We start from the raw sequence: 27,735 nt of genomic DNA on the forward strand, positions 1-27,735 counted from the left end.
AGACTAGGTATCATTTGAGTGGCCCTCCTCTGAATCTTCTCTAGGGCTTCAATACTACCCACCATGAGAGGAGATCAAAACTTTGTACGGTATTCTGTTGTGGCCATATCAAGACCTTGTATAAGGTAATTGTAAACAATTCTACAACACCAAGTTATAGTCCAGCAATTTTATTTTAAATTCACAAGCTTTCGGAGGCTTCCTCCTTCGTCAGGTGAACGATGTGGAAATGAAATCCTCGAAATGAAGTCGCATTTATAATTCACAGAACAATGCTTGGTGAGTACAGACAGTTTTTTCAACTGCCCGTTGCCAAGGCAATCAGTGTGCAGACAGACAGGTGTTACCTGCCAGGTCTCACAGAATATACAAATCACCAAAAAAAACAACAAACAAAAAAAATAAGGTAAGTATTGTACTTCTATAGTACTTTTATAGTAAGCTGTCCCAGTTGTAACATCCTATTTGCTTTCTTTACGGCCTCACAACACTGGTGATAGGTTTTCAACATTTCGTAAACTACTACCCCGGGTTCCTCCCCCACCCAATTTCACCATGCTACATTTGCCCCTATTGATGACATCTGCCACACACAGGCCTATTCCTTCAATGTCTAGATCAGCTTGCAGTCCACTTATTTCGTCTAAAGTCCTAACTCGCGCATTGCATGGAGGGACAGGGAGTCAGTGGAGGTCAGTGATTACAAACGTGATAGATGAGTGGCACTTAGTACTGAATAGAATGTGATGGTGAAGTTTTGGACAAGTTGAAGTGCAGGGTGGAGCTGGTGAGAAGTTGGACCTGGAGGTGATGAAGGCGTGGATGAATGTTTCAGTGACACTGGGGTGAGAATCACTGAAGCTTACAATACAGAAGGAGATCATTTTGCGCATTGTGTTTGTGCTGGCTCTTTAATAGAGCAATCCAAAACTAATCACACGGACCGATAGGAATATAGGAGCAAGAGTAGGCCATTCAACCTGATCCACGCCATTCAATTAGATTGAGGCTGATCTGCACCTCAACTTCATTTACCCGCCTTTGCTCCATATCCCTTGATACCCTTACCTAACAAAAATTTATCGATCTCGGTCTTGAAATTTTCAATTGACCCAGCATCCACAGTCTTTTGGGGGAAAGAGAACCAGATTTCCACTACCTTTTCAAAAAGCACTTCCTGATTTCACTCCTAAATGGCCTAGCTGTCCCCATAGTCCTGTGTTTTCCTCTGCTTCAAATATTTATCCATTTTTTCTTTAAAATATGCAATGGTCTCTGCCTCAACTACTTCCTCAAAAATGATGGCTACTCTAAGAATAAAGTACCTTTTCTTACTCCAAATGGATTCTTTGTGAACATTGAAGCTTCTAATGTTAAGTCTTTTGGATGGGACATTAAACCACCTGCCCTCTCAAGTTGACATGAAAGATCTCATGGCACTATTCTACATAGAATTATATAGAATTTACAGCACGGAAACAGGCCATTCAGCCCAACAGGTCCATGCTAGTGTTTATGCTCCACACGAGCCTCCTCCCTCCTTCATCTAACCTTATCAGCATTTCCTTCTATTCCTTTCTCCCTCATGTGTTTATCTAGCTTCTCCTTAAATATTTGACGAAGAGTAGCGGACTTCTCCCAGTGCTTTGGCTAACATTTATACCTCAACCAGCATCACTAACTCAGATTATCTGGACCTCTATCTCATTCTACGTGCAAATTGGCTGCCGCTTTTTTCTACAGCGGTGACTAGACTTCAAAAGTATTTCATTGGCCATGAAGTGCTTTGGGATATCCTAAGATTGTGAAAGGCCCTATATAAATACAAGTCCATTCTTTCTTTAACGCGCCTACTGTCTGTGATACCAGCACCATCCCAGTGCGAGTCTTGCCTAGTCAGAAGGAAGAAGCGCAATAAATCAGAAGATGAAACAGCACTGACCACTCGTACCACTATTGGTGGTGACCAAATATCAATGGCTCAGATCTGGGAGACATTTTTCTGGCTGCTATCTAGGCTGTAGAATGCTGTGTGACATTGAAAAGGCTTGTGAGGGGGTGGGGTGGGGGGGAGGGGGAGGGAGGGAGTATTCGTCAAAAGTGTTGTCAGTCTGCGAATAGTAATTTGTCATCTCAGTGATTCATTACAGTGCTTTATTGGATTTTAAACACACTTTATTAATGTCACCCTGCCACTAGACACTGTGCTGCAATGAGAAGTAGCTTTATGGGACCCATGTGATCTTTTCTTGTTTTTATGGCTGTAAACATTGACGAGTCACCTCAGTCATTAATTTTTGCTTTATCAGCCATTTAGCCGCATTACTTTGATAAGTGACTTCCTGTCATCAGGCTTTTGAGATCTTTTCAAAAAGACATTACGCATTGTTCCGTGAGCCTGACTGTGCATTTGTAACCACCCTGTTCTTGAGCACTAATTTATCTCCTCAGCAACCTCAGCTTTGTGATTCTGGTGTTTCTGGAAACAGACACACAGGAAACCATATTGTACTTGTAGCTACAGTATAGACAAAAGGAAGCTAATCAGCTCCACAGGGGAGAGTCATCTATTAGTGCAGATAGTTTTCTTCTGAAGTCTGAGTGGGACTGGGAAGAGTAATTAATTTGCTTTATAGTCTAATGTCTTTACAATCTAAGTTAACACAGAAATTGCGGAATAGCATTTTAAATCGGAGTGAAAGATTTGAGCCATTAGGCTGGTGACTCAGGTTACACATGCAATCAATTATTAAAAGGCAGCAAACCTCATACAAGACTGGTGCTTTGTCCAACTTGTTGGAAATAAGCAAGACTGGTTCTTAATGGAAGTTGCTGCTTGCCGTATCTGATTTCTTTTCAGGATGGTATAAGGGAGGAGCTGAGTGGCACATTGAGTTGAATATTGTTCTTTTATGTCTGAAATCCTGACATGAATCCAGGTCAGACTGATCCTACAGTGCAGATAAAAAGAGCTGGTCACAATTAAATAATCAATTTGATGATCTCCCCCCACAGAAGTGATGTGGAAAGTAGAAAATGTTGTGATGGTGCAGAAAGTGGGTATTAGAGCTGAGGGAGGGGACTCTCGAGGCATGTACGCACTGCATCTAGCCCAAAATATACTGTTAGTAATTAATGTCAATACTGTAAAAAGATGAAAATGTCCTCATTTGTTCAACCTCCACATACAAATAGCATTTGCTATTGACCAGGAGGTAAATATCACCCTGGACATTGCACGTTTTTAAGAGATTTATATGCCTTGGCACAGTCATTTTGGTCAGATGACCATTCATGTTAAGCCTCATTCCACTTATCTCTTTTGCTCCTGTTGGCAGGAGTCTTGACTGTTAAACATCTATATAGGAAAACAAATTCTTATCATTTCCAGATTTCCAAAGTTTAAAATAGTGATTATAGTTAACTATATAGATTATAGCTATATAGCTTATAGCAGTACTATAAAGGTGTTTTGAAAGTTTAATGTAATTTTCTTGAGTTGCAACTTATTTTCAACCTTGAATGTTCCAGATGCCATCTTCTCGGTTAATACATACATTAATTTTCAGCCTATTAAGATTTTAAAATTCTTATCCTTGTGTTCAAATCCCTCCATGGTCTTTCCCCTCCCTATCTCGGAGATCTCCTTCGGCCCAATAACCCTCTGAGATCTCTGCGCCCCTCCAATTCTTGCCTCTTGCGCGTCTCCAGTTTCCATCGCTTCATCGTTGGCGGCCGTATCTTCAGCTGCCTAGGCCCTAAGCTCTGGAATTTTCTTCCTAAACCTCTCCGCCTCTCTACCTCACTCTCCTCTAAGTCGCTCCTTACAACCTATCTCTTTGACCAACCTGTCCTAATGTCCCTTTAAGTGGTTCGGTGTCAAATTTTGTTTGTAACGCTCCTGTGATGCGCCTTGGAACCTTTTACTATCTTCAAGGCGCTATCTAAATGCAAGTTGTTGTTGTTGAAAGAAATTGGACAGTGTTACTGTTCCTTACACTAAATCCAGTGACTTACACTAAAAAGCGGGCGTGCATGCGTGTGTGCTGACAGCTTGCTTATACCTACTGTGTGGGCCCGTACAGCAAGAATTGCAACAGAGAGCAGATGGTACCTGTGGAACCATTTCCAAGTATGAGTCAGTATTTTCAGGAGAGGAAGAGAGAATATTGAAGGAAATAAAAAAAATGCTATCTTGAGGGCTACATGATGTATGATTATGGGAACCACCCAAACCCATGTCTGGGTTCAGAAATAGTCCATAGTGAACAAGCTATGGACATTCAGTCCACCTTTTGGTACTAAAAGATAGCTGGCTTATATCATCTGTCACTTAATACTTTAACCATATCCTGAAGTATTTACATTAGTCGTAACATTCCCCACATTCAGGTGCTCACTGTTATAAAGGAAGCTACTCGTAATCTTATTGGCGTGCTTGTCGTTTTCCATGTTTTAAATTGTTATGCTTTTTTTTTAAAGTGGTAATCCCCTCCTATTTTGCGTCATAGAAATATAGAACATAGAAATAGGAGCAGGAGTAGGCCATTCGGCCCTGCGAGCCTGGTCCGCCATTCAATATGATCATGGCTGATCCTCTATCTCAATACCATATTCCCTCTCTCTCCCCATACCCCTTGATGCCTTTTGTGCCTAGAAATCTATCTGGCTCCTTCTTAAATATATTCAGTGACTTGGCCTCCACAGCCTTCTGTAGTAGAGAATTCCACAGGTTCACTACCCTCTGTGAAGAAATTTCTCCTCATCTCAGTCCTAAACATCCTACCCCATACCCTGAGACTGTGACCCCTTGTTCTAGACCCTCCAGCCAGGGGAAACATCCTCCCTGCATCCAAACTGTCTAGCCCTGTCAGAATTTTATATGTTTCAATGAGATCCCCTCTTATTCTTCTAAACTCTAGTGAATGCAGGCTTAGTCGACCCAATCTCTCCTCATACCACAGTCCTGCCATCCCAGGAATCAGTCTGGTGAACCTTCGCTGCACTCCCTCTATGGCAAGTATATCCTTACTTAGGTAAGGAGACCAAAACTGCACACAATACTCCAGGTGTGGTCTCACCAAGGCCCTGTATAACTGCAGTAAAACATCCTTGCTCCTGTACTCCAATCCTCTTGCAATGAAGGCCAACATACCATTTGCCTTCCTAGCTGCTTGCTGCACCTGCATGGTGATTTGATTGGCAGAGGTGCCATGACATGAGGAATTACCTGGGCAAGGTCATGATCGGTGAATCAGATCGATTTGATACTTGCTTTGGTCGTTTGTGAAAGTGCCCAAACACACACGGACAGTGTCCTTTTTTAATCCGAGCATAGTCCCATCTGGAGTACATTTTTGTTTTTGGGTAGCTGCTTCGCGACTGAATGTCAAGGTCCTGAATTTCCCAAAGTGACCAAGACGGGAAGATAGCTCTGATGGGTAAACTCTGTAACTGATGCCACAATCAGTACCTATCCTCAAGGATTGTAGCCACGATGATCTACTAATTTCCAGAGCTCTATCTCCAGAGCTCTATTTTCGATCTGATTCACCGATTATGACCTTGCCCAGGTAATTCCTCATGTCGTGGCACCTCTGCCAATCAAATCACCACTAAATTGACAGCATCACATTGATGCTGACAGTGGGTACCAATGACATAACATCTTTGGCCAGTCCTTCTTGCAACCAATAGGCTGACTCACAGTCTCTCTGTTATTAATGGCAAAAAATAAGGGAACCTCCAAAATTACCGACATGGACTCGTGGAGGGACCACTTATAAAAATCTGAAATAAGCACATCAGGTGCGTTACCAGTAGCACCTATACTTGATGGCCACTCACACACACGCACCCACCAAAAAAAGATTGTTTCTGAATATTTAGTGGGAGCAGTGGACCGTCTGGAGCTTGTAAAAAGGCTTAAAAGTTCTTTTTAAAAATTGCATTGCAATGTTGTGCGTGAAAGACTTAACCCTTTTTGTTAGCTTCTTATCAAAATCCATAATAATTTCTACATGTAGAGAGTGAGGTGCTGCATCTTTAAGAACTGTTTTCTTGTTTCTCATTCATTTTTTTTGTCCTTCAAAGATAACCTAAGAATGTTTCAACAGAACCACAGTATGTTAAGAAGAGCGTGTGGCCATGGGTGAATTGTTCTAGGACAGAGTCAGTACAGACACGATGGACTTAATAACCTCTTACTGTGTGCTGTAAGTCTCTGGCTGTGCGAACGACATGATGGGGAATTACATAAAATGAACAGCACCTTGCTATTCAGCCCAACTGGTCTATGCCGGTGTTTATGCTCCATACGAGCCTCCTCCCACCATCTAACACTATCAGCATACCCTTCTATTCTTTTCTCCCTCGTGTGTTTATCTAGCTTCCCCTTAAATGCATCAATGCTAGTCGCCTCAATTACTCCTTGTGGTAGCAAGTTCCACATTCAAGGTTGGCTAATTGTGAAATCTTGGGCTGGATTTCAACTCCTGGGCGGGAATGCGCCAAGTCATGCCTCGTGCCTGTCCAGGAGTGGCAGCAGGCGGACTCAGCCCATTCTAATACCTCAGGTTAAAGTAGCAGGTCGGGGCCCCGATGACATCATCAGAGCCTAATCTGCGTATTTAAAGAGGAGTCCGCCGGCTTCGGGCGGGTCTCCTTGCCACCTGCACCTACGCCTCCCCGCCTGGCAAATCCAGGCAAGGGGAGTTGAAATTAACCCCCTTATGTTGATTTAACAGCAATTTAACATATTTCCTGTCTCTATACACAAGCTCCGTGTTGCAACTTAACAGTAACAACAAATGTTTCAAAGGCAGACGATTTAAAAGCTTGGGCTTGTTTGGTTTCTGTTAGCCTGCAGCTGATACTAATCAGTGTTTGTTGAAGATAACCATTTGGCAAACCGATGAGAGTTTCAAAATCTTGTAGGAGGGATGAGATAATCAACAAAGACAGAAACAAAGTCCATCGAATCCTCTGGGCAGAGTTACGTTAACCCTTTGAGGACAGTATTGGCCTAGAACTTCCTGTAAATTTTACCAACTTGTTCCAAAATTTCCTGGATTTGTCATTAGACTAGGTGGCAGCGAGCCGAGCGGCAAATCAGAAGCGGTGCAGCCGATAGCCAATGTTGGCCACTTCCGAAGAAATATTTTGCGTGGTTGGTCACACAGATGTTGGCCCAGAATTTGCTGGAGAGGGGCATCTCGCCTCATGCCCCGTTTGTTAGATTGTTTTCCTTACCCACCAGCTCGAAAAAGTTTTGCACCGCAAATTGCTGGAAGTGCGAGTTGATAACGGCGCAGCGAGGGCAACGGGGGATCTAGGACATTGGTGAACGCAGGACCATCAGTCCTTCACCAACGAGATTTAAGGATTGAGAAAGAAACAAAGGAACGACAGAGAAGGAAATAGGGTGAATTAGAGTCAAATCAAGTACAGAAAGAGAAATAAAGAAAGGGAAAGAAAGATTGGATTAAGAAAGGGAACAAAGAGCCAGAAAGGAAAAGTAAGAAGAAATGTTTTAAAATTTAAATTTTAAAAGTCTCTAAGATCAATTTACTACCTGCAGGAATGAGACTCCACAGTTTCAATTGTTCCCTTTCTAGGCCGGAGAGGTTGATTGGCATTGCACGAACATAAATCTCGTCATTAAAAGGGTCCTTGCCTCGTTAAGTATCAGCCCTACCTTTCTGCGGTAAGATTAATTCATTTTATGCAGCAATTTCTTGAAACTCACAGGGAGGTTGAGGGCGAGCTGCCGTTTTCGCGAGGCTAACGATGGAATGGCACAAATCGTCCAGCAATTTGCGGCAGTTTGCAACTCATGGGGTATCTCTTGTTAATTGTATCCATGTGATTTACATCAATTAGTGTTAATTGTATTCAGGTGGTGGGTATCAATTGGGAACTCTCTTATGTCCATTTATAAGAGAGCTGATCTAGGGTATGGTGTGAGTGTAATGTTGCGTTGTGTGAATAAAAGCTTGGAAGCAACTGAAGACCAGGCTGTAGTATTCTATCTTTCGCCACCTGGCTATCCAGTTTATTACGTCTCTTCCTCACCACAAATTGCTGGGTTATTTGTACACCAATAACGGCATGCACGTTAAACTCGCCGTTATTTTCCCTGCAAATTCTGGACCGTTAGTGCGCGTTTTTTTTGTTCTTTCAGCTCACGGCCGCAGCAGGAAGGAAGAAGAGTTTTATAATCCCAACTGCCGCCAGGATTATTTTATTGAAAATGTAGCGTTGACAAAAAGGAGGCATAGAAAGAAAACGCGTTTCAGACTGCGTCGAGATTTCAGCAAAGTAAATGTCCCCAGTGTTTATTCTCCTTTTCCCTTACGAAACCGATCACTGACCTTTAAGGTGCTACTCACTCAACAGATGGCTGCTCCTGTTGGAAAAGGGGGCGCTCGCTGAAGCAAACGATTGCTAAAAAAGCAATTGTAAGGCTGTGCCCAAACAGGGGGAGAAAAAAAGCTCGTCACGTATCATAAGTAGCAACTGTGATGATTGTTTGGCTGATCTCAGTTCATTGACAGCTCCGATGCTGTCTGACAAGCACAAAACGGGCTCTTCCTTCTCAGCGATAAAGCTACAAATGGCACAACTCATATCGGATCGTCGAAAAACTTTCGCATGGTTTTCTTCAGGACCCCATTCGGTAGCAGTCCTGCATCTTTAGTGTGTCTCTAAATTAAATATATCTAGCATTCATTGTAGATCAGGGTGGAACTCAATTCAAAGAACTTAATCGGAAGAACCAGTACCCCCATTCTGCTTAATAATTGCTGGATTTCAGTGGAATTTATTTTTGTGTTGCACTGTAAGTTTCAGGTTAGTTCCATAAATTGGAACAAAGCAGTCTTTGCTTTGTAAACCAGATATACAATAAATAGTTTGTCACAGTAACTTAGTTTTTAGGCACTATATGCAGACAATATCTATCAATATAGCTAAATGTGAGGTGGTGCATTTTGGTAGGAAGAATAAGGAGGCCACATACTGCTTGGATAATAAGAGTGTAAATAGGATAGAGGAGCAAAGGGATCTGGGGGTACAGATCACAAATCACTAAAAGTAGCAACTCAGGTTAATAAGTCCATAAAAAAGGCAAATCAAGCACTGTGGTTCATTTCTAGAGGGATAGAATTGAAAAGCAGAGAAGTTATGTTAAACTTGTTAGACCACTGTGCATGGTCCTAGTCTCCATATCATAGAAAGGATATAGAGGCATTGGAGAAGATGCAAAAAAGATTCACTAGGATCATACCAGAACTGAGAGGATATAATTATCAGGAAAGGCTGAACTGGCTGGGGCTCTTTTCTCTAGAAAAGAGAAGGCTGAGGGGTGACCTGATAGAGGTTTTTAAGATAATGAAAGGGCTTGATAGGGTAGACGTAGAGAAAATGTTTCCACTTGTGGGAGAGTCCAAAACTAGAGGTCATAAATATAAAATAGTTGCTAATAAATCTAATAGGGAATTCAGGAGAAACTTCTTTACCCAAAGAGTGGTAAGAAAGTGGAACGTGCTACCACAAGGAGTAGTTGAGGCAAATAGCATAGATGCATTTAAGGGGAAGGTAGATATGAATATGAGGGAGGAAGGAATAGAAGGGGAGGAAGTGTCTCATCATGATGCTCCTGCCATCATGAGTGTGGAGCAGTCTTGATGAGTCAGCTGGTCTTTTCCTGCCCATCATTTTCGTACGTTTGTAAAACGAGAATTATTTCAGGAAATTTGCGATCATCATTGATTTTATTGGGGGGGGGGTGGAGCTATGATAATTAACGGCTCACTGTTTGGGCGAAGGTAATGGAGGAGCTGAGCAAATGGCCCAAGAAATTTTGGAATGGAGTAAAAACTAGCGTAAACGCCATACTTTCCTGGACCTTCTTTGCTTTAATGATGACGTACAGCGCCAATGTACCATTACTATGGCGCAAGTTTTCAGAAAATTCCAGCCCATTTTCTTTCTCAGCCCTCCCTTAGATTCCGCTGAAAATGAGAAAGTGTTCAGTTTGTTTTTTTTCATAACAACATCTCTCATAGAGGTGAGCAGAAAAATTCACCAAGAAAAAAAATTGATGTTGGAAAGTTCAAAATGCACCAGGATACTAGAGCGATGGGCTGAATGGTCTTTTCTCATCTTTGGCTGTTGTTGGGAGTGAAGAAAGTGCACCAAGTGCTTTAAATATTCTGGGTTTCAGGGGAAGGCTATTAGCTGACATATCATTATGGGGGACTAACAGAAAATAGGAAGATTATTAGTTTCCTGCACAAATGGCTGTCATGCCTTATTTGTCATTATTTCATAATTTGACCTTTTGGTTACGTTGCTCATATAATGAGAGCTCTATCACTTTATCATCTGCAGTAATTACCTGTTCTTTGTATAGTACTGTGTGTGTGTCCTCTTTTTCTTTGTACCATGCATCAATAAACCACTATTAGTAACACCAGATGTTCAGATGCACATTGCTAACAAATACAAGAACTATCTAAACAGAATGTCTTTTGAATTGGCTATATAATGTAGATTTATGTTTCAAGGTCAATGTTCCTTAGTGTGAGCAGATGTAAGTCTTATAAGGACACAGTAATGCTTTTGGTAAAGGTGATTATTGTGCCATTTTGTATAATGGTCGATGTATTATGAATATAAACGAAGATATCTGACATCCAAAATAGGTCTAAAGCAATCATTTGTAAGGAACAGTTGGAAATCCCACAATAAGCATATAAGTGCCAAAAATGATTCGTAATATCAAAACAAAAACTATTGTCACAAACATCCAAGACGCATTTGTAGTAGAATCATCACTGCATATTTGACTGCATAATCACATTGGTGTACAAAGTTGATTTCTAATATTTGATATTTTTGCATCTATATGGAGAAGTTGATAATCTTAATGAGCCAAAAGGGTTAAGCTGTGTACTTTGAATATGATCCAAACAGTGCAATACAGGAGAGTGTGAAAGTTCTGACAAAAGATCATCGACCTGAAACGTTAACTCTGTTTCTCTCTCCAGAGATGCTGCCAGACCTGCTGAGTGTTTCCAGCATTTTCTGTTTTTATTTCAGATTTCCAGTATCTGCAGTATTTTGATTTTGTGAGAGTGGAATTTGGTTTGGCTCAGTTGGTAGCACTCTGACTTTTGGGTCAGAAGGTTGTGGGTTCAATCCCACTTCAAGGCTTGAGCACATGATCTGGACTGACACTGCGGTGCAGGAGCGAAGAACTCCTAGATTTTTGTAGGTGCCATTCTTCAGATTGGACATTGTATGTTAAAAATTTGAGATGTTTCCGATGGACATGGCAAGGTGCTATATGAATGCGAGTCTTTTAGTAGCCATAGATTGGAGGCCATTTTAGTAATGAGCAAAATACATAACTAGTAAAAAAAAAAGGAAATAATGTTTTTGTAAGTTAAATAATTTTTAAATAAATTGTAGGTAGTCTGACAGAGTTCCGCTCTAATTAAACTGACCTAGCTCTCCTGATGCCCAAGTAGATAAAGACACTGATGATATAGTTCTAAACGATATAGACCAGAAGGTTTGACCCCCAAGCCTGTGCACATTTAGCGGGTGTAGGCAGAGGCAACAGTTTAGGGTGCTACACAATAGGCGTTAGTGCTCCTGGACGAGGGAAGGAACAATCAGCCTGGGTTCTGGCTCCTGTTTGCTATCAAGTGATCCGTGCTGGAAAATGCGTGTGTGCGGACATCGGATGAGAATAGAATCAGGCTGAGTAGGCTGCCAACACTCGCCATCTTGGTAAACACGTGGAATGGCCACTTGGGCAATGCGCCAAAAGGCTGACACTGCTTATGAATCCATGCACCAGCATGAGTTGTGTCTTTGAAAGGAGGTGGGGGAGGGGGGTAAAAAATCAGGAGGATTGAATGCAACTCTGGAACAAGGCGAGTCCAAAACCTGAAAGTACATTCAGCCTTTTTTCAGCCAGATGTTACTTTCCTAGACCTCAAGTATACATTTTAAGTTAGTGGCTTGCCAGCTCTTTTTATTTAACCAGCAGCGTCCTAAGTTGTATAGAATCATACAGCACAGAAGGAGGCCATTCAGCCCATCGTGCCTGCGTGGCTCTTTGAAAGAGCTATCCTATTAGACCCAATCCCCTGATCTTTCCCCATAGTCCTGCAAATTTTTCCTTTTTCAATATGTATCCAATTCCCTTTTGAAAGTTACTATAGAATCTGCTTCCACCATCCTTGTAGGTCTCTTCCATCCCTGATCTTAGTCACAGGTTATATTTTTTAACAGCTCAGTTACCACAAAAGGCTGGTGCTGTAATTGAGCTTAGTGTGTAGAAATGCTGAGTGGGTTATCGAAGCTGCCCCAATTCAATCAGATGCATTCAGCCCATGTTTGAATTGGAACAAGTGTAAAATCTTCCCTAATTGAATCAACTTTATGCCAACATCAATTCAGCACCTGCGATTCCAGCAGGTTATGCTGCACGTGTGAGGTTAGATCGCAGCCAGATTCAGAACTAGTCAACTTGCAACGTGCAGGATACAACCTCCACTCATTAAGAGATTGATAACGGACTGTGCTGCTTATTGCCATCTTTCTCTGTAGCTAAGTGCAGGGGATACAGATTTAAGTCTTAACAGGTCACAACAACGCAAACTTCAAAAAGAGAATATATTGGAATTACATGGCAAATCTATCAGCATCTGAAAAGAGAAAAAAAAGCATTTTGAATAGAGAGTCTGACAAAGAATCTCCTCCCAAAGTGTTAACCAATCTTTTTTCAGATGCTGCCAGACTCCTTGTGTACTTCCAACGATTAGTGATAAAGACTTAATCCTATTATTTTGAACACCCATTTTAAGCTTTCACAGTTGCCCGTTATTTTTCTGTCAAATAACACCTGCAGCAATGACCTGGAAATTTTGAACATGGAATATTGTAGAGTTAGAGAAAAGATAACCATAGAACATTTCTTAACTTCCAGTATATTTGTTTAATAAATTTGAAAATGATAATTTCTTTTGTTGAAGTCTTTCTTCACCAAATACCGTGAGCTTGCACATGTTAACTCACTGTTGTGGGGTTCTACATCCAAAAATTCTAATTACATTGTCTGAATTTGAAGACAATATACTATACAGTTCTCTGTAGTTAAATGGTTTACGTACTTCCTGTTTCTTTCACAAGAGGTCACTATGCTTTGCAGTTGGTTGGCAGTGTAGCACCCAGTGAGATAAGAGCTGTCAGATTATTGCACCCAGACTCAGGAGACCCAGGCATATGCCATAGTCTCACTTTTAATTTTCATTTACAAGAGTATACTCACTTCTGAGTTTCTAAAAACACCGGCATGTTTGTTGCACGTTGCTTGTTGGTAACAGTAAAAGATGTTCATGTGTCACATTTTCTAGAAACAAACAGTAGGACTCGAATAGAGGAACTGAAAGGTGGGTAAGTGACTGCGGCAGAGAAATGTGGGTTAAAATAAAATGTGCTCATGTTAAGGTTGCACCTCCCTTTCTGCATCATTCCAACCTGATGTTTGTCCTGCCCCACGATTGACAGTTCATCTATCCAATCATGAAGTGGCATTTCAGTGAGTACTTATTCTTTAGCAGGTGTGCCAATCAGTGAATGCAGAGGTTGGCATTGCATCGCTCCTGTTAGTGCCACTGAAGTTTGCAGTTTAGAGCAGGGCAGGACACAGTTATATTAGAGGCTGCTAATGAAAACATTGGTGAAAGGATGGTTCAACACTGCACCATTTGGTTTGCATGACCTGAAAGAAGGTGTGTGTATGATTGTAGAGGTTATTGTAGCAGCAAAGCATGTTCCACTGCCCAGAGTACTTTCAGCCATGAAATGTGTCCAGTACAAAAGACAACCCAGGAGATGCCAGATCGGGCAGACATTCTTTTAGATGCATTGTAAATTGTTAGCTGTCTTGAAGTGTTGAAATAGAGATTATTACCAGAAAACTTTTTGGAAAAATATACCTCTTTAAAAGAAATACCAATCACAACCAATGTAGTCGATTCTTAGCGAAACATTTAAACGACTGTTGAGTCATTAAGACTGTTAAAGCAATCAAAAACTAAATCCACTGCCCTGCTATTCCCACAGCCCTGGATATTTCTCTAATTCAAATATTCGTCCACTTTTCCCTTAAAAGATTCAATTGCACTGGGTGAACTCAAACAGATCCATAATACAGTATATTCAAATCAGTAGGTAGAACAATGTATTCCATGCAATACCTGTTATGCCTGAAGTGGAGATGCCGGTGATGGACTGGGGTTGACAATTGTAAACAATTTTACAACACCAAGTTATAGTCCAGCAATTTTATTTTAAATTCACAAGCTTTCGGAGGCTACCTCCTTCCTCAGGTGAACGATGTGGAAATGAAATCCTCGAAATGAAATCGCATTTATAATTCACAGAACAATGCTTGGTGATTACAGACAGTTTTTTCAACTGCCCGTTGCCAAGGCAATCAGTGTGCAGACGGACAGGTGTTACCTGCAAGTTCTCAGAATATACAAATCACCAAAAAAAACAACAAACAAAAAAAACAGAGATAGAGAGGTAGAAACATAGAAAAGACAGCAACTGACCCGTTATATTAAAAACAGATAACATTTGTTCGCTGGTGGGGTAATGTGTAGCGTGACATGAACCCAAGATCCCGGTTGAGGCCGTCCTCATGGGTGCGGAACTTGGCTATCAATTTCTGCTCGACGATTTTGCGTTGTCGTGTGTCTCGAAGGCCGCCTTGGAGTACGCTTACCCGAAGGTCGGTGGATGAATGTCCATGACTGCTGAAGTGTTCCCCGACTGGGAGGGAACCCTCCTGTTTGGCGATTGTTGCGCGGTGTCCGTTCATCCGTTGTCGCAGCGTCTGCATGGTCTCGCCAACGTACCATGCTCTGGGGCATCCTTTCCTGCAACGTATGAGGTAGACAACGTTGGCCGAGTCACAGGAGTATGAACCATGCACCTGGTGGGTGGTGTCCTCTCGTGTGATGGTGGTATCTGTGTCGATGATCTGGCATGTCTTGCAGAGGTTACCGTGGCAGGGTTGTGTGGTGTCGTGGACGCTGTTCTCTTGAAAGCTAGGTAATTTGCTGCGAACGATGGTCTGTTTGAGGTTGGGTGGCTGTTTAAAGGCGAGTAGTGGAGGTGTGGGGATGGCCATAGCGAGGTGTTCGTCGTCATTGATGACATGTTGAAGGTCACGGACAACTTCACGATGCTCCACTTTTCCAGCTTCCACCCTAACCACGTCAAAGAGGCCATCCCCTATGGACAGGCCCTGCGAATACACAGGGTCTGCTCAGACGAGGAGGAACGCGATGGACACCTACAGACGCTGAAAGACGCCCTCGTAAGAACGGGATATGATGCTTGACTCATCGATCGACAGTTCCGACGGGCCACAGCAAAAAATCGCATAGACCTCCTCAGGAGACTAACACGGGACGCAACCAACAGAGTCCTTTGTCGTCCAGTACTTCCCCGGAGCGGAGAAACTACGCCATGTTCTCCGCAGCCTTCAACATGTCATCAATGACGACGAACACCTCGCTATGGCCATCCCCACACCTCCACTACTCGCCTTTAAACAGCCACCCAACCTCAAACAGACCATCGTTCGCAGCAAATTACCTAGCTTTCAAGAGAACAGCGTCCACGACGCCACACAACCCTGCCACGGTAACCTCTGCAAGACATGCCAGATCATCGACACAGATACCACCATCACACGAGAGGACACCACCCACCAGGTGCATGGTTCATACTCCTGTGACTCGGCCAACGTTGTCTACCTCATACGTTGCAGGAAAGGATGCCCCAGAGCATGGTACATTGGCGAGACCATGCAGACGCTGCGACAACGGATGAACGGACACCGCGCAACAATCGCCAAACAGGAGGGTTCCCTCCCAGTCGGGGAACACTTCAGCAGTCAAGGACATTCAGCCACCGACCTTCGGGTAAGCGTACTCCAAGGCGGCCTTCGAGACACACGACAACGCAAAATCGTCGAGCAGAAATTGATAGCCAAGTTCCGCACCCATGAGGACGGCCTCAACCGGGATCTTGGGTTCATGTCACGCTACACGTTACCCCACCAGCGAACAAATGTTATCTGTTTTTAATATAACGGGTCAGTTGCTGTCTTTTCTATGTTTCTACCTCTCTATCTCTTTTTTTTGTTTGTTGTTTTTTTTGGTGATTTGTATATTCTGAGAACTTGCAGGTAACACCTGTCTGTCTGCACACTGATTGCCTTGGCAACGGGCAGTTGAAAAAACTGTCTGTAATCACCAAGCATTGTTCTGTGAATTATAAATGCGATTTCATTTCGAGGATTTCATTTCCACATCGTTCACCTGAGGAAGGAGGTAGCCTCCGAAAGCTTGTGAATTTAAAATAAAATTGCTGGACTATAACTTGGTGTTGTAAAATTGTTTACAATTGTTATGCCTGAAGGTGGTGCTCTGATAGGGCTTTCCAATATTAAGTGTTAGCTAATGTTATATCACACATGGTTTAAAAAACAACTCCTTTCAGTCTCCATGCAGTTCTATGCTCTGGCCGTAGGTTGGCTTCGCAGAGCTCTCTGATAGTGTCTTATCCTCCACCTTGGTAAAAAAAAACCTTGTTTACTTATATTTGTTATTTTATTGTAGCTTTTTATTTTTTACTTTTATTTTCCTCTTTACAAATTTAACTGAGAGCAGTGGCTAACCCGACCTGCTGCGTCATTTTTTGAAATTGCTGTGAAGGGCAAAGCATCAGGTGTCAGCTTGGGCCCCACCCCTCCCCCTCTGTTCACAGCCATTATTGTTCCCTTCCCCGTTGGTCGACTATTCAGCCCATTCTCTGGTGCCTCTGATTCTCCACCCCCTTCCCACTCGTCTTTCTCTCCCCGTCTGTTGCGCAATCCTGCTCACTATCCCCACTGGTTCATGGCCCATTCGGCCATTAAAGAGTAATTGATGCTTCTAGAGCATGGCGACTGCAGGCCTTCTATTAAAAGGGCATCCCTGTGGAACTACAGGAAGAGGCTACAGTGAGGGAAGGTGCAGAGTCTACTGCCTCCATCTATCCCCAAGGTAAGGACAGAGCTTAAGAATGACCACAGCAGCCGCAGCCCAGAACTTACCCCTGTTCTGACCTTGTTTTAAATTTCAACCACACAAAGCAAATCATTTATTTTAAATGAACTCCAAATCAAATTGGTCATCTCAGCTCACTCATACTCCATCTTGTTATATATCACTATAATGCATGCGCATATATATATATATATATATATATATAAACAAAATGCATGCAATAATGTTTTTAGACTAATATTTATCTGGTTTAGAAAATGGTCTATGATGATCTGTAAGAGTCTTTGTGTTCATGGGTCATCAGGTAAATATTGAATATACTCCATAACCATAAAAGGTTTATGGAATATTCAGTGTGTTACAGGACAGTGAGACATTTGAGGGGTTGAGGTGGATACCACAAACCGTGAGTGTGAACTTTGAATGGGAACATTGTGTTCGTTATGATATGCAACAATAGTTTCTTAATTTTTTTCTAGTTTTGTTGTCTTTTATTGGCATAGTGACATAGATGGCAGCAGAGGATGGTTAGTTTGCGCTTGTACATTAGTTGGTTAAAAAAGAACTTGCATCTATATAGCACCTTATTACAATTAGTTCTTCATACAATTAGTAATATTGATTTACAGTCACTGATTTTATTTTGGCAATTGCCACAGCCATTTTGCACACAGCAAGACCCACAAACAGCAATGAAATGTTTTTTTGGTTGAGAGAGGAATGTTGGCCAACACACTGGGAGAACTCCTCTGCTCTTCTTTGAGTAGTACCATGGGATCTTTAACATCCACCAGAACAGATGTATTCAAGAAGGAGATAGATATATTTCTTAATGCTAAAGGAGTCAAGGGATATGGCGAAAAAGCGGGAACAGGGTACTGAGTTAGACGATCAGCTATGCTCATTTTGAATGGCGGAGCAGGGCCAAATGGCCTACTCTTGCTCCTATTTTCTATGTTTCTATGTTTAACAGACAGTCTCAATTTACTGTCTCATAGATAGGACAGCGCAGTGAAAATGCAGCACGGAAGTGTCTTCCTAGGTTTTGTGCTCAATGGGAACGGGGCTTGAACCCACAACCTTCTGTCTCCGAGGTGAGAATGCTACCAACTGAGCCAAACTGACACATTGAGCCAGGGTTAATATTAGGATTCATTTTATTAGATGATACAGGGGAATAGTACAGCTTTAGGGAAATTTTATACATGTGTGTTTGTGGCCCCACCCTGACTCTGAGACATCAGTATATCCTGATCAATGTAAGTTCAACAACAGCAAACATAGTTCGTACTATATAACTACATAATGGATAACCACTGAAAAAAACCCAACCTAGAAATACTCTTCTTTAAATCGTGTATTGTGATCTTCAGTCATTGCTTCACAATCAATGTGTTATTCCTCCTGTGAGTGATACACTGCAGAACGTTAGTGGTCAGTAGCTAGTAATGCATTTTAAATATACTTTCTCCATAAACGTATTGCGTAATGAAACATGGATTAAGTGATATAACCTAAACCTGGGATTCAGGTGATCTTTATAAATCATGAAAACAGTGTAATCTGAGCCCTGTGACTGGAATTCTCGTAATGTTACTCTCTGTTAGCTGTTGTTCATTTAGCACATGGTGCTGAGCCAGGCACCCCTGGTTCAGGATAATAGCAAACCAAAACTTTCTTTTGTATCTGGCAAGAACTACACCACAGACTATTAGAAATGAGCAAGATGGGGAACATCCAACAAATTTTACACAAACACAAATGTGGAGAAGTAGGAGGAATTACAGGCTATTTTATTCAGTTTCTAATTACCGAAAGAAAACTGTACACTTTATGTGTAAAAATAAAAACAAGAAACAGCACAGTGCTTGAAATCTGAAATAAAAGCCGTAAATGCTTGAAATGCACAGCAAGACTATTCTGCATCTGAAGTAGAATCACAAGTGGGACATTTCATCAGACCTGACGAGAGTTGAGATGGAGTTCCACCTGAAATGTTCATCTTTCACCTGACACTGACTGACCTGCCGTGCATTTCCGGCACTTTCTGTCCTTATTTCTGTACAATACTCACTGCCTGATGAACACAAAATAAAAAGCTTTAATCTCTCGCATTGCACTCCTAAACCTTAGTGAGCCGTAGATCGCTTTAGAAGCCGCCACACTGATTTTGTATGAAATCTGTTCCTATATTGAACCAAAAAAAATTCTCGTCAGGTCAATAATTTGTGACAGTGCTGCAGTGCCTCTGAGCTGAGCAGTTTCCAGATAACAGTCTGCTCCTAATTCAAAGTCTTTTTTTTTAAACAAAATTCCCACTTTGCGGTGTTATTTGCATTGCTTAACTCAAATTATTGGATAATTACATTTTTTTTTAAATTCAGAGAAATTATTTTGAATTGCCCGGAGTGAACTGTATGCGGATAGAGTTGTATTGGTTTCACAATGCCACCGTTGATGTTTTGAATGCTTCTTTTCAGACAAAATGGGAGGTCACAATGACAATGAACTTTTCATGGATAATTACTGCAAGGTTTGCTGTGCCATGTTGATCTCAGAAGTCCAAAGGACCACACATTATGAGGTAGCTCGCAGGTTTTGAATAATAAATATGTACAAACAATGTATTTCCTCAAGTGCAATTTTTATTTTTTTGTTTCCATAGAACACTGACAGCTAATAGAATCTTACAGCACAGAAGGAGGCCATTTGGCCCACCTTGCCTATGCCAGGTCTTTGGTAAAAGCTATCCAATTAGTTCCACTCTGCTGTTTCCCCATAGCCCTGCAAATTTTCTCCCCCTCAAGTATTTATCCAATTCCCTTTTGAAAGTTGCTATTGAATCCACTTCCACCACCCTTTCAGGCAGTGCATTCCAGATCATAGTAACTCGCAGCATAAAAAAAATTCTCCTCATCTCATCTCTGGTTCTTTTGCCAATTGCCTTAAATCTGTGTCCTCTGGTTACTGACACATCTGCCAGTTGGAACAGTTTCTCCTTCTCCACTCTGTCAAAACCCTTCATGATTTTGACTGCCTCTATTAAATCTCCCCTTAACCTTCTCTGCTGTAAGGAGAACCCCAGCTTCTCCAGTCTCTCTACATAACTGAAGTCCCACATCCCTGGTACAATTCTAATAAATCTTCTGCACCATCTCCAAGGCCTTGACATAATTCTTGAAAAGTTCAAGTAACTTTTTAAGATCCCCATTATAATCAGTCTTATCGTGTAAAATACCTTCCCAGTCATCTGAAGCTCTCAGTTTAAATGGATGTGCCAATAATTCCAGCTTTGCTCTTATAATTTGGAGTTCTTCAAATGTCGTCTGTGTGTTACAGACAAGTGCTCAACCATCATTTATTTTCTGCATATATACTGTGTAATTCAGGTGCTATCTTATTGAAAAAAGGTTTCTTTTTCAACGTGAACTCATGAAGCATACTTCTGTTGTAGTGTTGTAAAAATGCCCCCTTCCTGTCATGCAATGTATGCCTTGAGCGATCAATTAACAGGTAAAATAGCAGTTAAAGTCCACGTTATCCTATTGCAGCCTTCCTCCCTTCGCTTCCCTCTTCTCCCCACCTCACTGCTGCCCCTTACTTCATGAATGCCTCTTTGTGGCTAAAGTTAATTGAAAATAATTTTAAGTTCGCTCTCTGTGCTTTTTGTTTTAAAGAGCAAAAAACATGCCAACAAGGTGCGGTTTTACTTTCAAATGCATAAAGAAGAAGGAGCACCATCCAAAAAAATCAAAACAGAGAATGTTGCTGTCGGTTTTCAGGTGGGTATTTTTACATCGAGGGAAACCTGCCCAGAATTAAAATTGCAGTTGAGCTGGACAAGTATTTACTATAATGGTCACGTTTTACTGATGTTAACCTATCAACACACCGTCCACTTTTTGAAGACCAGCTCATGAGCCGTATTTTCCTAATTTCGGTGTGTTGTCATAAGTGTTGGATAGTAAGTTACCATTGGAGACACTTCCTGTACTGAGATGGTCAAAAATTCCATTGGTCCAAGTTGTGCTGTGATTAACTGGACCAGCTGAAAATTTCCCTTGGAAACCAACAGTTTAGTTATGTTGGTGTGGTACCTTATTCTGCCATTGTGTAGTGCTGTAATGGACAATGATTTTGGAATAGGTTCTGTTATTTGTAGTGTTTTGTTCTCACCACTTGGCATAGAGCAGGGATTGAGTATTCTGGTTGGTTTCTATAGAACATCTGCCAGTGGTTGGAATTAATCAAGCTCTTTATCAGTTCTGTGTGTTTCAATACAGAATCTTATTAAAGTACTACCAATAACAAGATTAAGGTAACTCTATGGTTCAGGTGCCAGGGCAAACAAAAAGGGGAGGGGGAAGGGTTTGAGGGAGAGACACAGCTCTGATCTGTGTCCTTAAAAGATCTCCAATTGTCACTGCACAAGCCAACTTCAGGGAGGAATTTTCTGTTGGTGAAGAATTTTTTTTTAAATTAGGAAAGTTAAGGGTTAATAACTTTATGAGCAAGTTTAAAAAAAACAATTGATTACTTGCAAGTAAAAAGTGCTGCATTATCAAGGGTAAGCCATTTCTTGCCAAGTTTTGCATAAGTTCATCGTCTCATATTGATTTCTTTTTTGCACCATGTTGGGGGTGCCTCCTTTATGCGATGCACTTTTGAATAGCTGCCATTATCACAGCCAGTCTGTGCCAGGAAGCTCAGCACAAAACTTTGATCTCTTAAAACAAGCTGCATGTTATTTTTTTTCACGGGCTAGTTTTGAATATGATTCCTCACAGTTGTATATTTGCACAGACAGCCGATGGCGTTCCTTGATGTTGAAATGAGGCGGTGTTACATGCTGTGATTTTTCCACATCGCTGCACCCAGTTCAAACAACAACAACAACTTGCATTTATATGGTGCCTCCAACGTAGTAAAACATCCCAAATTTTAATAAAATAAAATAGAGAATAAATATAAAAGTAGAGAATCATAGAATCATACAGCACAGAAGGAGGCCATTCGGCTCTTTGAAAGACCTATCCAATTAGTCCCACTCCCCTGCTCTTTCCCCAAAGCCATGTAATTTTTTCCCCTTGAAGTATTTATCCAATTCCCTTTGAAAGTTACTGTTGAATCTGCTTCCACCACCCTTTCAGGCAGTGTATTCCAGATCATAACAACTCGCTGCTTAAAAAAATTCTCCTCATCTCACCTCTAGCTCTTTTGTCAATCGCCTTAAATCTGTGTCCTCTGGTTACCAACCCTCCTGCCAGTGGAAACAGTTTTTCCCTATTTACTCTATTAAAACCCCTCATAATTTTGAACACCTCTATTAAATCTCCTCTTAACCTTCTCTGCTCTAAGGAAAACAATGCCAGCTTCCCTATTCTTTCCACATAACTGAAGTCCCTCATCCCTGGTCCCATTCTCGTAAATCTCCTCTGCACCCTCTCCAAGGCCTTGACATCCTTCCTAAAGTGTGGTGCCCAGAATTGGATATAATACTCCAGCTGAGGCCTACCCGATGTTTGAAAAAGGTTTAGCATAACTTCCTTGCTTTTCTACGCTAAGGCTCTATTAATAAAGCCAAGGGTCCCATATGCTTTTTTAACAGCCTTCTCAACTTGTCCTGCCACCTTCAAAGATTTGTTTACGTAAACCCTCAGGCCTCTCTGTTTCTGTAGCCCATTTAAAATTGTACCATTTAGTTTATATTGCCCAAGAGCAACATCTTCTGCTGGTGTCCTGGCCAACATTACTCCCTCTACCAAAAACACATTTACTAATCATTCATCGCGTTGCTGTTTCTAGGATCTTGGTGTGCACAAAATGGATGCCACGTTGGCTTACATGAGTCACTGCCCTATGATTCATTGTACATAAAGCACTTTGGGACATTTCTGAGAGAAATTGTAAGGTGCTTACTTGTATGCTTATCTATCTTCATAAAAAAAAGATGTAGACTGCTCTACAGTACAGTGTTCAAACTACAGTATGTGGGCCACATCTGGCCCTTGATCATTGCCAATCCAGTCCATGAAGCACAAATAACTGTTCAATTTGTAATTATGTTCCTTACATTCTGGTTTGCCTGGAGTTTTGTAAAGGGCTGTTCTCATTGGTGGATCAATTCTACATCAGAACACCAAGATTTGTTGGTATTGGCAACTTGAGATACAAGCAAATTAATATAAAGTTAATATAAACATTATGGCTGAGGTTTTTCGCATCGGCACTGACCAGCTCACGTATTTCTTGTCTTTCACAATGAAGGAGAGGAACCTCAGGCTTGTGAACACACAAGAGGATAACACCGGCTTAAACTCCAACAAATGTACCTTTGTTGCCCATGAATACAAATGTTTGGACACCCCTGCTCTATAGGAATTGGCCAAATTTTAAAGTCAGTGTATAAAATCATATGACACAATTTTTCTCAGTTTGATATCCAGTCTAGGTACGCCAAGAACAGTGGGTTTGTGGTGAAAGGCTAATTATCAAGATCCAGGCGTGATTGTAGGCTATTTCTCTAAAGGGCAAATAATAAAGATTTTAATGGAGCCGCTAGTATGTTTACAGATGATGGACTGAGATTGTACCTGATGGTTGTTTGCAGGATGCTGGAACAGGAGAAGTGGACAAGAATAAATTTTGCACCCTCTGCAATATGGTTTTCACGTCCCCCATAGTTGCTCTATCCCATTATCAAGGCAAGGTCCATGCTAAACGGCTCAAACAACTGGCAGGAGAGCAGCCATGTGTCATACAGCCACAGACCGGTAGGACCACGTTCATGCTGCTGTAGAATCCATTTTTTGTGCTCGGTGTCTGATTTTTTTCAAGAGTATTTGGTGGCCTCAGTCGAGTTGGTACTTTGCGGTACAAGGAAATCTGCTCAAACCTTTGGGGCTGACTTCAGCTGTCTGATACAGGTTCCAATCTGATTCATTGTATTTTTCACAATGTTGGGATTGATGTTAATGAGATACATTCAGGCTTATAACTTGCTCTTTTTCTCTTACAGTTCTGCAGCCCCTTCCCAAATATAAAACCCAGGGAATAAAATTAACTCGATATAATCAAATTATCTGAAAGAGGTTTCTGCACCGTATTAGCCACTGTTTAGAACACTTTGGCAGTGTAGCTTGGGTTACAAAACCTAGAAGAAACTTACTAAAACTAATTTGTCTTCAACTGAAAACCTACAGAGTGTTTTTTTTTAATTCGTTCATGGGATGTGGGCGTCGCTGGCGAGGCCAGCATTTATTGCCCATCCCTAATTGCCCTTGAGAAGGTGGCGGTGAGCCGCCTTCTTGAACCGCTGCAGTCCGTGTGGTGAAGGTTCTCCCACAGTGCTGTTAGGAAGGGAGTTCCAGGATTTTTACCAAGCGACGATGAAGGAACGGCGATATATTTCCAAGTCTGTGTGACTTGGAGGGGAACGTGCAGGTGGTGTTGTTCCCATGTGCCTGCTGCCCTTGTCCTTCTAGGTGGTAGAGGTCGCGGGTTTGGGAGGTGCTGTCGAAGAAGCCTTGGCGAGTTGCTGCAGTGCATTCTGTGGATGGTACACACTGCAGCCACAATGCGCTGGTGGTGAAGGGAGTGAATGTTTAGGGTGGTGGATGGGGTACCAATCAAGTGGGCTGCTTTGTCCTGGTTTAAAAGTGTTTAAAATAAAACAGCTGTTATGAGCATCTCTACTTGTGAGGTGGTTCTAACTTACAAATTACCTTGACAGTCAGTCTCATAAACCTCGTTGGAAGTATTATCTATCATGTCCTCTCTTTAATTGGATCTGATAACATCCCTTGAAAATGATTAGTGCTCTTAAATGCACAAATGCGATTTGGTTTTCTAAAAAGTTGCCGGTCACACTTTATGCACAGTGCCCAAAGAGCAGGGGCATTGGATCTGAACACACCTCTTCCTCATCCCCTTGCTCCACTTTACAGGCAACCTCATTTCAGAAATTGAACCCATTATAAAATATTTATTTTCGCACTGAGCCCTGCTAAGCAGAAAGCTATATCTGTTTTCATATAGGATACACTTTTTTTTTAAAAACTCCGTTATGGTAACACAATTTCTGTGCTAGAACTTTGCTTGCGCGAGAACAACTGGCTAACTGAAGTGTTTCAGAGTAATGAAGTTATGTTTATGTGTGGCTTAGAATTGTAGCATCTGTATTAACTTACAATTTTGAACTGAGGACCTGCTGGCAACACTAAGTTGTACTTTTATCAGCTGCAATATTCAACTCTCAAGTGTAAAACCGTTGAGACCGTATGAATCTGCTCTCAATAGCAGAATGAACTAGGATAGCTCCAAACTTCTGGTTTGAGTCAAAATTCAACAGTTCATTCACAGACTGGGAGATTAGGGTTCCACCATCATATCTGGTCACAGTAGAATTGACCTCAACTCACTTACATAGAAATTACAACATGGAAACAGGACACTCTGCCAATCGGTCAATTGGTGTTTACCCTCCATAGGAACAATAGTCCCAATCCCATGTGCCCATCCTGTTCACGTATCCATTTATTCCCTTTTCTTCAACCACCTATCTAACCTATTCTTAAATGTTGACATGGCCTCTGCATCAATCACCAACTCTGGTAGTGCCACAGGCTCACAGCCCTCTGTGTAAATTTTTTTTAAAATTCTCCTGCTATCTGTCCTAAATCTCTTACATTTAATCACATCTATTTCACCTCATTCCAGACTCAATTACTGGGATCAGTCTGTTTCACTGCCCCATTCCTTCATATTTTTAAACACCCCTATCAACTTCTCTTTTCTAACATTAACAGTCCCAATATTTCAAGTTTTTCTTCTTATTTGTATTTCCTCAGACTGTGCAGCAATCTAGTGAATCTACACTATCCTCTCTATTGCCTCAACATTCTGGAGTGCAGAGCTCAAAACTGCACACAGCAATAATGGTCTCACTAACATTTTATACAGATTTACCATTACATCTTTTATATTCTATAAAACCCAGTATTCTGTTAGCTTTTTTAATGGCTTTATCCGTTACCTACTTGAGGTGCTGCTTTTAAGATCTTATGAATATAAATGCAACCATCTTCAGCCAGAAGTGCCGAGTGGATGCTCTATCTCGGCCTCCTCCCGATATCCCCACCATCACAGAAGCCAGTCTTCAGCCAATTCAATTCACTCCACGTGATATCAAGAAACGGCTGAGTGCACTGGATACAGCAAAGGCTATGGGCCCCGACAACATCCCAGCTGTAGTGCTGAAGACTTGTGATCCAGAACGAGCTGCACCTCTAGCCAAGCTGTTCCAGTACAGCTACAACACTGGCATCCACCCGACAATGTGGAAAATTGCCCAGGAATGTCCTGTCCACAAAAAGCAGGACAAATCCAATCCGGCCAATTACCACCCCATCAGTCTACTCTCAATCATCAGCAAAGTGATGGAAGGTGTCGTTGACAGTGCTATCAAGCGGCACTTACTCACCAATAACCTGCTCACCGATGCTCAGTTTGGGTTCCGTCAGGACCACTCGGCTCCAGACCTCATTACAGCCTTGGTCCAAACATGGACAAAAGAGCTGAATCCAGAGGTGAGGTGAGAGTGACTGCCCTTGACATCAAGGCAGCATTTGACCGAGTGTGGCACCAAGGAGCCCTAGTAAAATTGAAGTCAATGGGAATCAGGGGGAAAAGTCTCCAGTGGCTGGAGTCATACCTAGCACAAAGGAAGATGGTAGTGGTTGTTGGAGGCCAATCATCTCAGCCCCAGGACATTGCTGCAGGAGTTCCCCAGGGCAGTGTCCAAGGCCCAACCATCTTCAGCTGCTTCATCAATGACCTTCCCTCCATCATAAGGTCAGAAATGGGGATGTTCGCTGATGATTGCACAGTGTTCAGTTCCATTCGCAACCCCTTAAATAATGAAGCAGTCCGAGTCCGCATGCAGCAAGACCTGGACAACATCCAGGCTTGGGCTCATAAGTGGCAAGTAACATTCGCGCCAGATAAGTGCCAGGCAATGACCATCTCCAACAAGAGAGAGTCTAACCACCTCCCCTTGACATTCAACGGCATTACCATCGCCGAATCCCCCACCATCAACATCCTGGGGGTCACCATTGACCAGAAACTTAGCTGGACCAGCTATATAAATACTGTGGCTACAAGAGCAGGTCAGAGGCTGGGTATTCTGCGGCGAGTGACTCACCTCCTGACTCCACAAAGCCTTTCCACCATCTACAAGGCACAAGTCAGGAGTGTGATGGAATACTCTCCACTTGCTTGGATGAGTGCAGCTCCAACAACACTCAAGAAGCTCGACACCATCCAAGATAAAGCAGCCCGCTTGATTGGCACCCCATCCACCACCCTAAACATTCACTCCCTTCCCCCCCTCCGGCGCACAGTGGCTGCAGTGTGTACCATCCACAGGATGCACTGCAGCAACTCGCCAGGGCTTCTTCGACAGCACCTCCCAAACCCGCGACCTCTACCACCTAGAAGGACAAGAGCAGCAGGCACATGGGAACAACACCACCTGCACATTCCCCTCCAAGTCACACACCATCCCGACTTCGAAATATATCGCCGTTCC

At 42.1% G+C, this 27,735-nt stretch overlaps 1 protein-coding gene across 9 annotated transcripts in view; it reads left to right on the forward strand.

The window, feature by feature from the left end:
• The window catches only part of LOC137320406 (zinc finger matrin-type protein 1-like), a 133,719-nt gene that overhangs the window by 91,233 nt on the left and 14,751 nt on the right, over positions 1–27,735 (forward strand). For 8 of the 9 annotated variants that reach the window (XM_067982120.1, XM_067982126.1, XM_067982130.1 and 5 more), the window contains 3 exons: positions 19,625–19,728; positions 20,822–20,926; positions 23,755–23,917. In XM_067982120.1, the coding sequence (XP_067838221.1) occupies positions 19,630–19,728; positions 20,822–20,926; positions 23,755–23,917 (367 nt within the window). In that variant the 5' untranslated portion in view covers positions 19,625–19,629. Of the gene's footprint in view, positions 1–18,161; positions 18,239–19,624; positions 19,729–20,821; positions 20,927–23,754; positions 23,918–27,735 lie in introns of those variants that run through there. The other variant, XM_067982116.1, reaches the window with a different exon arrangement.

The sequence above is a fragment of the Heptranchias perlo genome, chromosome 1 (assembly GCF_035084215.1).
Source record: "Heptranchias perlo isolate sHepPer1 chromosome 1, sHepPer1.hap1, whole genome shotgun sequence".
NCBI lineage: Eukaryota > Metazoa > Chordata > Chondrichthyes > Hexanchiformes > Hexanchidae > Heptranchias > Heptranchias perlo.